Source organism: Protopterus annectens, chromosome 11.part0 (assembly GCF_019279795.1).
Source record: "Protopterus annectens isolate FY-2018-M chromosome 11.part0, PAN1.0, whole genome shotgun sequence".
Lineage (NCBI taxonomy): Eukaryota > Metazoa > Chordata > Ceratodontiformes > Protopteridae > Protopterus > Protopterus annectens.
The window spans coordinates 300,565,659-300,578,842 of record NC_056745.1 but is presented as its reverse complement, the minus strand read 5'-3'; the positions used below and the strand labels follow the sequence as shown (position 1 = coordinate 300,578,842).

At 42.6% G+C, this 13,184-nt stretch overlaps 1 protein-coding gene across 1 annotated transcript in view; it reads right to left on the bottom strand.

Annotated features, from left to right (window-relative positions):
* RECQL (RecQ like helicase) overlaps positions 1-13,184 on the bottom strand; it is a 608,801-nt gene that overhangs the window by 473,499 nt on the left and 122,118 nt on the right. The window contains exons 6-7 of the mRNA XM_044087808.1: positions 5,737-5,843; positions 3,322-3,520 (exon numbers count right to left, since the gene is read on the bottom strand). Of these exons, the coding sequence (XP_043943743.1) occupies positions 3,322-3,520; positions 5,737-5,843 (306 nt within the window). The remainder of the gene's footprint in view (positions 1-3,321; positions 3,521-5,736; positions 5,844-13,184) is intronic.

The following is a 13,184-nucleotide window of genomic DNA, read 5'->3' as shown; positions in this document are numbered from 1 at the left end:
TGTGTGTGCATCTCTTTCTCTGTGTGTGTGTATATATATATATATATATATATATATATATATATATATATATATATATATATATATATACACACACACACACACATTATATATATATATATATATATATATATATATATATATATATATATATATATATATATGGGTCTACCTGACATGTCGGCCATATGATCGACACTCATTTGGTCGACAGTTCATTTGGTCGACAGGCAGATTTGCCCCCCCCCCCCAATGTTGTGCGACCCTGGAGTTGATATATATAGTTAGGGGGGGTGTGGGGGAAGCCTCCCACATAACATGCTTGTCGACCAAATGAACTGTCGACCAAATGAGTGTCGATCATATGGCCTGTCGACCATGTCAGGTAGACCCATATAGATAGATTATATATACATATATATATATATATATATATATATATATATATATATATATATGCATAAACACATATAAAAATCGATAGACACACACACACACACACACACACACACACACACACACACACACACATACGTGTGGTTGTGGCCACCCTGATGGCTCTCTTAATGATAGCCTTTCCCTGTCAAGCCTAATCTCAGACACTGGGAGCAAACAGTACAACTGATTGATGAGGGGGCTGACCACTAGACAGCAAGGCAAAGAATGGCAAGAAAAAATGCAGTCTTTCTTCTAAAAGACGTTAAAGGAAGCTGTCTCTCTTGCAGGTCAGCAAAGAAAGTGTTGTAAAAAAGTACAACTTCAAGCTAAGCCAAATATGCAGTAAGACCTTCACATATGCAGGGTATACTATATGGGTTTATACAACCTGCTTGTGGCAATATCACAAGACTGGGTTGAAAGCCTTGCACAAATGCAGGACACAGGAACACTTTCCATGTCACCATGACAAAGGAAATGCTAATGTTGAACCTTTTAAATACAATACTGCCTCCCACAGATGTATTTCAGTGTCTCCTCCTGCTTCAGTAACATCTTGTAAACAAGTTAAAACTGCATGTGGCGAGATGTGGGTCACAGCAAATCACTCATGAGGGCAGCTGACTGGTATTAGTCTTTTGTTGCAGTACACCCTCCAACCCTCCTAAGTAACATCCAGTTTCCTATCTGTTGACGAGGGCATACACTGGTGGAAAATAATGCATCTGTGAATGTATTCAGACTCAGAGATAAAGGTTTCCTTTCCATAGGCAGGACAGAAAATAGAAGGTGGAAGCAGAATCCTCATCTCACTTTGGGGGAAACACCTCTAGGATGCTTTTTACAAAAAGGCTTGGATCTCTCAAATGATATTAAAGGAGGCAGCTAGGAGTTAATGAAATAATCCCGAAAGCATTAAGAAGGCCATTAAAAGTTTTAAGCTGAAACCAAAGGCTACAATTAACTCAGTGGTACTGATATGAATTTAGCCATTAATGGGAACAGACTGAACTCAAGGAATATTCTGAAACATATATCTGAATAGTAAAGAGTCAAAAGAAAATGGAGAGTGAAATATCCTGCAACGACTTATCTTTTTGTTTCCAACAGAAGGGGATGTGGATTACTGCTTAGTCAGTTTTAACAAAGATGTAATGAGAAACAAACTAGCACCATTTTGTGAAAAATGTAACTTATAACTGTTAGTATAACATTTCTCTAAAAATAATTGGTAAAATGCTTTTGACTAATTCAGTGAAAAAGCAGTTATTTCACAAGGAATTATTAAAGCAAGTTGGGGGATTCTTCCTCCTGCAATACAGTAATGTGAGGATTAATTACAATAAGTAAGAAGGTAAAATGTGCATAAACCCCTAAGTAAAACACTACATTTACAAAAACTGGGTCAAACAAACTTGTTATTGCCTTTCTCTATCATCACAGTGTTCAACAAAGTGATGGCTTTACTCAAATGTCACATATTCTTATATAGAGCTTCTTAAGTAAACAAAAGGACCACAGAACTGGGGCAAAAGTTTGCAGGTCTGCTGGCAATTTATAGAAACCATCAGTGAATATCATGAAGTGCAACAGCAATTTTGGTTGAAGTCCTCACAAGGCTTCAAGAAAGCGTCAGCATTTCATGCCAGATTTAAACCATTTCATTCCCAAGAACAACCCTCCGAGTTTCAACATTTTGCCCTGTTTAATCAACATGTTGACCTATAGTTAAATGAAAAGACAATCATAAACAAACTACTCCTCTTTCATTGTATAGTAGTCTCCATCCTATTGACAAAATGTCCAGGAAAGTAAATAATAAACAAAATAACCTCAGAATTCATTCTTTGGTGGAAAGCATACCAGGCTAATTCTCAGAGATTCATGTGAACCTTTTTTATTGAAATGGCAGTATGGCATCTAGACAACATTACACAAGTTCTGGAAAGTTTCTTTTTTTTTTCCAAATGTGGCACAGAAAGCCATGCTCAGTGGGCCAAAATTAATCATAAAGGATTGCCAATGAGGAGGGAAGCTGTAAAAGACTGCATTCATTGTCAGACGCACACACTACATGAAATGGCTACAAACTTATTTCTGTAGAAGAAAGTTCCTCGAGGGGCTATCAATGGATATGGTTTAAGGGATATGACCTTTGTTTAGTCTATGGGCGAGTCTGTCATTAACATCTACATTTGATGCCTGCACCCCCACAGTCAATTCTACACCTCACACTTACTGGGAATGGTAGCATGGCATGACCTATCTTCAGGGAAAAAAACATCCTGCCTACTAGGACAGGCATGACTTCCACCCTGGAAAGGAGAAATGGATGTCAAACTGCCCTCATTACACGGATTGCATTTCTGTTTTGCTCCTTATTCCACTGGAGAGTGGAATACAGTGCAAGATGTCCCAGCAGCCTCTAATTCTGCTGTTTAAGTCTCTGGTTTTAACCAGGGACTAATACAGTTGCGAGATAAGGTGCTCAGGTCTACCCTCACCAAAGTCTCCAACTTTCAGGTCACTACTCCGTCCAAGACTGCCAGCGCATAAGATGGACAATTAACCAACTCAACTTTTTTTTACTTAGTACGCACTTTGAAGGGAACAGTTTTAATCCCTCCTGCATCTGCTAGTTATCGATTCAGTCTTCAAATCCTCATCCAAGAAAAAAATGTAAATGTAGGCATTAGGACAAACTGGTGAAGCCTGTACTATGTCAATAGTTTCTCTTAACTGTTCTTAACTAAACTGAATACATATATATCTCAAAATACAGCCTAAAAAGTGATGAACAAAACTGTTCCACGCCTTCTACTCCAGGTATTGTGTCTCAATTCTAGCATGCATTTTTATCTGCTAATTTTAAAATTAACATACCAGGTCTAAAGTCATGGCCCCACTGAGAACAACAATGAACTTCATCCACAGCAACACGTGCAAGCCGACTGGCTTGATAAGCCTTTTCCAACCTTGACATAAAAAGTTTACTTTTGGCAATTTTTTCAGGAGTAACATAGATCAGTTTCAGTCCAGACTTCTTGTCCACCATTGAATTGTGAACCCATTTAACATGTTCCTGCCAGAAAGAAAATCAAAAAAAAGTAAAATCTAAGAGAACTCATTGTAAACTTCAATAAGAAACTGAGCTGCATTCTACATTGCAAAATAACCTGTCATAGTGGTAATCCCATCTCAGAACTGTGATACCAGGTCATGGCATCACAAAAATGGTTCATTAGAATATAGCCACGAATGTCTGAAATATCAGTGTCATTATTTATCAGTTACTCAAGTCTCAAAAATGCTATGATCATGAATCGAACTTTACTTCTGCATGTCCGTTTCAGGGAAAACAAATCCACTGAGTTCCAGTGGTGTTGCTCCACCAAGCTTTCCACAGTAAAGCCTAATTGTACAATATATCAGATGTACACAAAGGTGCTAAAGGCCAAGATGCTAGGCAGACAAAATGCCATCCGTGGCTTTATGGGTCTGATGGAAACAGAGAAGCACTAAGTAGGTCTCTCATCTAAATAGACCCTTGATTATATCTGGAAAACACTGATGGCTTGGCATGATGATGGATTTTTTTCAAATACAATGTTAAAATCAGATTCCTTTTGTAATCCATAAACAATTAAGAGCCACAATGCATTTGTAAAAAGTGTATGAGACATCTGACTACTCTGCCCAAATTACTACACCTGCATACTAAATTTCACTATCCAGATGAACATTCTAGTTTTCCCTTCCTGTGTGCAGCAAACAAGCTAAACTACAGCACCTTACATTCGAACATGCTAGTAACCACAATTACCCAGCACCCCACAAAATAATGAAACATACTATAAAACAGATCACCCACGTCTTGCAGTGTGACACAAAGTCTGAAGTGTTGTATATGTTCGGATTCACTGCAAAACTATATAAAATGTGGACTAAACAAATGTGACAGTCCAATAAAATTACTACGAGATACATACTCCTAGGAGAAAGTAGGCAGTTGTGTAAGAAACAAACAAAAGATGATTTCTTTACTAAACCAGATACCAGAGAAATTGATGGAGCAACTGAAAACAAAAACGCTGGTTAGCTGATGCCAAACTGATGCTCTTGCCCTTACAGAACTGTTTTTATCCTGGAGCTTAAAGTCTACATTAGAATACAAAGGATTAATAATAGATATTCAACATCTAATATGCCAGCTCTGTGGGCAGAGGGATGAGGACCTGATCACAGTCAAGACTGTTCCAGTTTAATTAGCAGTTAGGGAGCGGGTCTGTGAGAGACAGTAGTGACCAACAGTGCTCGTTCACCCCTCAGAGGGATGTACAGAATAAAGACTAGGCACTCCTGTTTGCTGCTGTACAGTTTCCTGATGGAGACTAGGGTCAAAGTCTAGCAGCAAAGGACGGACTAGAAGGCAAACACCTTTGCTTGGACCATCAGGCACTGAAGAACGCTGTAGCCAAGTACAGTATATGGAAGAACAGACTCATAAACCAACTACTACAGGCTCTGCCTGGGGCAGTATGCTCACAAGCCACTAGAGGAGGACAGCTGGCTTAGCAAAGAAAAATTTCAAGCTTGCCCTGTCCCCACTAGAAAGAGGGCAGAGGCCCACTCCCTCTAAGAGGTGATACAGCTGTAACTGAGCAGAACCTGTGGAAAGAATGATCCAAAATTATTACTGCACTGGGCTGATAAGGTCCCAAACAAACAAAAATAAATGAACATGTACACTGCGTTAAAAAAAGCATTCTTAAATCTAACATGGGAAACTGTAGCCTGTTAAAATCTGAGAAAGCAGAGGGACAGGAATGATGCCTACATAAAAAGGAGTACCAGATGACAAGTGGACAGAAACTACATGCTGATGTTTCACACTGTAAAACATGCCTACATCAGAAGCAATAAAAAAGGCGTCTTAAAACAATTAACATAAGATGGTACAAAGGAAGACCCATGCACACAGCGCAGAAGCACGAAATATTGCTAATGCTATCCTGACCATGAAATCCTGAAAGGTACTACACCCTCTGCACATGTATTACTTTACCATTTCAGAATCTTGTGTTCAGGAAAACATGCAGAGCATTTTGTACTTCAAAAAAGTTATACTGTATTCAGAATTTCAAACCTGAATTTTTTTATATACTCAAATATGTATCACATAAAACTGATTTGTTTCTAGTTTTAAAACTAGATTTGTCCAACTTGAAATAATTTACTATTAGAAAACAATAAAAACATTTTAAAAGAAGCAGACAAGATCTTTCTAGGGAGTCTTACCTTACTGCTAGAAGCATTTAGCAAAGCTGCTGAAACTCCAAGTTGTTCTAAAATCATTAGCTGGTCTTCCATAAGCGAAACTAGTGGACAAACTACCAATGTAAAACCTTTAAATATAAAGGAAAACATTTTCAGATAAAACTATAAATAAGAAATTGCAGTACAGTGTTCTCAAAGTAAACCGAACCAAAAATGTTGGCTACATGGTCATTTAAGTAGTTTCAACATAGCAGATGCTTTGAGCACCTGCACTCTGGTTTGTTCTCTAATCTGATGAACTATGGAATATACACCAAGTGATCACGTAAGTTTCACTCTAAGTGAACAAGAAGTTATGTACTCACCATAACGTTCGATGTATGTAGTCCATCTCGCCTCACATTCTTAACCGTGGGTTCGGAGCCGAATATCGGCTCCAGCTCGGCCGACTTTTCTAGCTCGAAGTGTTTTATTGGCTGGGCTAAGCAGGTATCCCATGGTGCACTGCTCCATATACCCAGATCTAGTTTGCTGCGAAACTCATTCGTACCCCATGCATACACAACATCCAGGTAAAAGAATAAGCCAAGTAAGGGAACTGTGCAGATGAACAACCTAACCTCCAAATCCTCCAGGAAGGGGAAAGGTGGGAGGGTAAGTAAGAATGTGAGGCGAGATGGACTACATACATCGAACGTTATGGTGAGTACATAACTTCTTGATGTTATGTAGTCCTATTCGCCTACATTCTTACCCGTGGGACAGCGTCCCTAGCACCTACATCCTGGGTGGCTCATAGGAAAATATTCCTGAGAACTGTGGAGCCAAAGGACGACCTGCCCCTAGAAATCACGTCCAATTTGTAATGAGAAACAAATGTGTGAGGAGAAGCCCAAGTAGCTGCAGCACATATATCATCCATTGACAATCTGGCCTGATAAGCTGTAGATGTAGAAACACCCTGAGTAGAGTGAACCTTGACCGGAAATGGCAGATCTTTTCCTCCTGCTTGGTAGACGAAAGAGATACAACTAGATATCCATCTGGATAGGGTGACCTTTGAGACCAGGGACCCCATTCTGTTTTCCGAAAAGGAAACAAAAAGTTGATCAGACTTCCGGAAATCTTTCGTTCGGTGTAGATAGAAGCGTAATTGTCTGTGTACATCCAGCTGATGAAACCTAAATTCTGCCTTGTTCGAAAAGTGAGAAAAGAACACAGGTAACTCAATGGATTGATTAAGATTAGACACGGAAGCCACTTTAGGAAGGAACGAAGGGTTTGGTCTAAGAGAGACCCTGTCTTTATGGAAAATTAAGTATGGAGGTTTGATGGAGAGGGCTTGGATTTCAAAAACTCGCCTTGCTGAAGTGATTGCTGTTAAGAAGGCTGTTTTCCAGCTCAAGAATTTCAATTCACAGGTAGCTGCAGGCTCGAAAGGTGGTAAAGTAAGGGCTTGCAGAACAAAATTGAGATCCCAGGGCATGATTGGTTCAGAAACCAGGGGACGAAGCAACAGAGTACCTTTCAGGAAAGCCTTACATAATCTAGGAGCCATGAGACTAGGCTCATTAACGACATGAAAATTAGAGATAGCTGCCAAATGAACTTTGATGGCAGCTGAAGCGGAACCCTGATGGAAAAGCATAGACAAAAACTCCAAGACTGAAGCGACTGGAGCCATGTAAGGATCAATGCCTCGGGTATGCACCCAGATAGAAATCCTCTTCCATTTACTAGAATAAATCTTTCTAGTAGATGGCTTATGAGGATGATAATATATGAACCACTTCTGGTGAGAATTTATGAAGTCTAACTAACGATGGAAGTGGAGTAGCCAGGCTGCCAAACGGAGGGTCATCAGGGAGGGGAGGAACTGTCCCGACGTGTGTCAATAAGTCTGGTTGAGGGTCCAGAATCCAAGGAGTGTCCACAATGTATTGCTTAAGAAAGGGGAACCAGACTTGGCGAAGCCAGTGTGGAGCAATCAGAATCATTCTGCTTCCCAAAGATTGCACTTGCTGAATCACCTTTGACAGCAAAGGAAATGGAGGGAAAGCATAAAGCAGACCGGAGGGCCAATCGTGAACCAGAGCGTCCCTGGGTGACTCCCCCTGGGAGGGGGGGTCAGCGTGAAGTAGCTGCTGCATTTTGCATTGACGGGGCTGGCAAAAAGGTCGCAGGAAGGCTGACCATCTGCTGAAGATTCGCTCTGCAACCAGGCGATTCAGGGACCACTCGTAAGGTATCAGAATAGCTCTGCTTAGCCTGTCCGCAATCACGTTGGACTTCCCTGGAATGTGCGTTGCCACCAGAAACCGTTGGGAAGTTACTGCCCACTGCCACACTCGCATGGCCTTTCTGCACAGAGGGTAAGACCTGGTTCCCCCTTGCTTGTTTAAATACCACACTACGGACATGTTTTCGGAGTGTACTGCAATCATCCTTAGAGGTAGAACACTTTGAAGTGCCTGCAACGCGAGTAGCACTGCTCTCATCTCTAAGACGTTTATATGCAAATGTATCTCATGCTCTTTCCACGTGCCTTGGACTGTCCTGCCCAAGATAACACCCCCCACCCCATCTGGGAGGCGTCCGTGGTCACCGTGACAACCGGGATGGGTGGAACAAAGGGCCTTCCCCCGTCCAAGTTGTTGGTGCAAAGCCACCAACTGAGGTCCTGCTTGCATCTGTCCGCGAGTGAAATGGGGCGAGAAAGTGGAAAGCTTTGGAGAGACCATTGAACAAAAGAGCCATTGGAGAATTCTCATGTGCAATCTCGCTAGAGGAACCAACATGATACTTGCTGCCATGGTCCCTAGGAGTTGGAGAACCCATCTTGCCTTCGCTTTCCTCAGGGGCATCAGCACGTGTATCCGTTGTTGTAAGACTCTGATCCTCTCCTGCGGTAAAAATGCTCGCATTCGAATAGTGTCTAATTCTGCTCCTATAATGGTGACACGCTGCGAGGGCAATAAAGCAGATTTTTCCCAATTTATTGTTATACCCAACTGGTGACACAGAGTGATGGTAGCATCCCTGGTTTGAACTAGTTGATGCCTGGTGGGGGCGGTAAGGAGCCAGTCATCCAGATATGGAAACACTTGGAATCCCTGATGTCTCAAGTGAGCCGTCACCACAGCCATACATTAGGTGAACAACCTGGGGGTTGTGGTGAGACCAAAGGGCAGGGCTCGAAATTGGAAATGACTGGCTCCCAGCCGGAAGCGTAGGTGACTCCTGGATGCCCTGTCCATTTTCACATGGTAGTAAGCATCCTTGAGGTCAATGGAGCACATCCATACCTCCTCTCCCAACAATGGGAGAATCGATTGTAGTGTGACCATACGGAACTTGGACTTCTGTACATAGTTGTTCAGTTGGCTGAGATCTAATATGGGTCTCAGGTCCCCTGTTCTTTTCGGCACCAAAAAGAATCTTGAGTAAGTCCCTAATGCGATTTGGTCTGGAGGGACACGCTGGATGGCTCCTTTTCCTAGCAGCTTTGAAACCTCTGAGGCTGCTTGATCCCTTTGACTGGGTGGAATGTCTGGGATTTTTCTGAATGAAGGGGGGTCTGTTGTAAACTAAATGAGATAACCTCCAGAAATTATCCATAATACCCAGCGGCCCTGGGTGATGCTTTCCCAGGCTTCCAGATATAATGAAATTCGACCCCAGACTGGCTCCGGATAAGCACAGCCGGGCACTCCCTCAGGAATGAGAGTAGGGAGAGCAACGAAAGGAATTGCAGTCTCCCAAATTGCGGGGGCCCCCTCTGCCTCTAGGGTGGCGTCTCCCTGAGTAACCTCCCCCTCCTCTGCCTCTGGAGGGGGGCTCACCTTGTGTGGCAGGAAAAAACTTCTGTGATTTTTTTGAACCACACCCCCCCCCCCGCTGGGCCTTGGGATAAGGCCTAGAGGGAAGGGAAAAATGGACACCTACGGCAGACCGGGTCTTTCCCTCTTGCTTGCATCTGGTGAGGGTGTCTTTCACTTTGGTCCCGAACAAAGAAGAACCATCAAACCACCACCATGGCATCAACAGGGCCCCCTTTAGACAGAAACTCTTTGCCCTGGGGGGGCGGAAAAAAACTTGAGATGTCTGGGCACGGGCTCCACAGAATCAGGGTTTTCCCACACTCTTCGACACATCAGATCAAGGAGCTCGTCGAAGGGTGGAGACACCCAGGAGGCAGAGGTCTGAGCACCAAAAGCCTTAAGGAACACTGACTCCTCCTCGGAAGGGGCTTTGGATGGCCAGTCACCTCTGTTTCAGTATTTCCAGGATGTTGGAGAAGGAAACATCATCAGAGGATGATTTAGGGGACCCTTCCGATTCCTCGAGGTCAGTATCAGAGGTGAGAGACTCATCCTGGGAGTCTATGTGCTTCCTCTTGCACGTTTTCTTTCTAGGGGGCTCCTCAGGCACAAACTCTGAGGGGCCCTCAAAAACTTGGGGACCACTCGTGGGGGTATCCCTAGGCCCTGGTGCTCCGCTGTCCATGGATAGGCGGTGATCAGAGGCTCTCACCGGAGTGGTGGGGGACAGAGTGACCGACCTGCCTGATGTAGCTGACAATCTGGCCAGCATGATCCGCATAGCCTCGAAGACAGGCTCCCCCTGAATCCAAGGAATGACCAGCCTTCGAAGCCATGACAGGGGTCGGAGTTCCCCGAGCTGAGGCGCCGAGAGGAAGACTCAGAACAGAAATAAGCCCCGATATTTCCCCCCCAGGCCCGACCGAAGAATCCAGAGTCCCGAACCCCAAGGAAGGAGCAGACTGGGTCGGAGCCGATGTCGGTACCGATGGAGCCAAAGGGGCCATCGGAGCCGACATAGGAACATCACACAGCGTGGAACACTCTGGCTCCGAAGACAGAGATGTGCTCGGAGGAGGAATGATTGAAGACTGAGTCGGGACAGGCTCCAGAGCCGAAAACTATTTTGCCAAAACCGGTGACTGTAGGAGCCTCTGGACCACCCTGTCAACATCCACATCCGAAAGGGTCCTGGAGGATTTGGAGGACAGGGAGGGAGATCGAGATCTCCTCTCAGGAGAAACTGGTTTGAGACTGGGCGATCGGCTCCTAATAGGTTCCAATATAAATCGGAGACAACGTCGGTTCCGCCAACACCGACACTTCCTGCGGCCCCGTGGACAGTGGAGCCGAGGAGGTCAATGTAATTTTACAAACTTTCTCCAGAGGCTCCGATGAAGCAGACGGAGCCGGAGATCTCTTTTTAGACTTGGCAGATTTCGACTTAACCACTGGGAGACAAATCCATAGCCTCTTCAAAAGAGGGTTTCAAGAGTCCCTTTAAAATTAGCTTATTCTTTCTCTCTTGGAGAACTCTAGGACTGAATGCATGACAAAAACTGCAGGACTCCTGCAGATGAATAGCTCCCAGACAATAGACACAAATGGAATGCCCATCGGTGATGGACATTTTGTACCCACATTTAGAGCACTTTTTGAAACCCGAAGGTTTGTGCTCCTTGGAATCTTTAGACATAGTCACACTACAACAAAAACCAGACTGACAGAACTCACAGACGCTCACACCACAAAACGCGGGAACCAGCAATAAACAGTGACCAAACACACAAACTAAGGAAGCAACCCAAGAACCTCAAAATAACCTGGTTATGACCACAAGAAGGGAATAGACCAAACCTCTAAGTAAAACGGTTTAGACCGTACACACACACACAAGGCAATAGGAGAAGGCCTAGACCCTCTAACTGAAACGGGCCTAGCCCAAGGGAACAGGCAGCGGGATACCACAATCACACGAACACAATCCCAATAACACTAGACAATAGCTATGAAAACAGCTTTTGATTATGAATCCAAAAACTTTTCTTGAAGACAAGAAAAAAAGGTACTTAGCTACAGCCAAGCGAGACCAAGTCAGAGCTACACGAGCGGCAAACGAGATCTGGGTATATGGAGCAGTGCACCATGGGATACCTGCTTAGCTCAGCCAATAAAAGACTTTGAGCTGGAAAAGTCGGTCGAGTCAGAGCCGATATTCGGCTCCGAACCCACGGGTAAGAATGTAGGCGAGATAGGACTACATAACATATGTTTGTTTACCCTAATCTTTCTTAAAGGATTATTGGGACATTAAAAACAACTTCAGTCTGCTGGAGTTGAGAATAAATGGGAAAACATGAACTAATCGCAGACAATGCAGGACAGCAGTAATAATGCATCTTTCACAAGACAGTGACATTGGACAGCTTGTGCAGGATCTGGGCTTACACAAACCAAAAAGAAACCAGCTGCCATCAAGTCTTCAGTCTTGGGAAAGGCATAAATACCAAACGTCTCTTCCAATAGAAACTACATTTATTCAAGGTGACTGCAATTTGATCGGAGGGTTCCAGAAAGCTATCAGAATTAAAACATTACTAGTGATGCTAGCCAATCAAACTGAGTTTTTTTTTTTGAATACACAGCACTTGCTAGCTTGCCATTATAGAAAATGGTGCAATAAAAGCACTTCCATGGCTCCTTGGCTGTACAGAACCTGCAAATGAAACACACCACATCTAGCAAGACTTTACAGTTTCACAAGAACCTAGCTGCATTAATGGAAACCAGTGTCATCACAGATATGCTTCTAAAACTATTCAAAATTCAGAATATGTTTGTTTCATAAATTTATTTACAATGGGTGACTGTGAATGTATAATTTTCAGCAGAGCTATGGGGGAAGCTCCAACATATATCCATCTATCCATACATCATGCACAGATATATGCTCATACGTACTTATATAAAGGACTCAGTGCGACACAGATCTGTACATACTGAAACATTCACTTTTGTGTACACACAAACTTAAGGAAAGGTAAAGCAGTTGAAAAAATAATCTAAAGATGTAGACAAAAGCACCAAAAGGTAAACTGTTGAAACAAAAAACACCGTAGCAGGCTCCAAACCTTTTGTATAGTCCAGGATATATGAAATAACTGTTGAAATATCACAGCACAAACAATTCTACAAGAAGTTTAAGCTCCAAACGTTTTTTAATAGTCCAGGATATATATGTTTTATATATATATATATATATATATATATATATATATATATATATATATATATATATATATATATATATAACTGTTAAAATGCCACAGCACAAACAATTCCATAAGAAGTTAAGCGCTTCCACTTAGGTCTATCCCAAGCTTCATCAGAACATGGAATAAAATCAATCAGCCACTTTTAAACAAATTCAAAAATTGTCAGCCAATAGTACCATCACATACATAATTACTTAAATAAATTCATTCCCCTGCATTATTTAAAGCCATAGTAAAATATATGCTGTAGTAAACCCTTGTGTTAAAACAGTAGCAGCAAAAATGAATACACATATTCTAGCTACCACAATAAAATACATGCTGTCATGAATCCTTATTTTGAAGCAATAAAACAAAATGAATGCATATACTC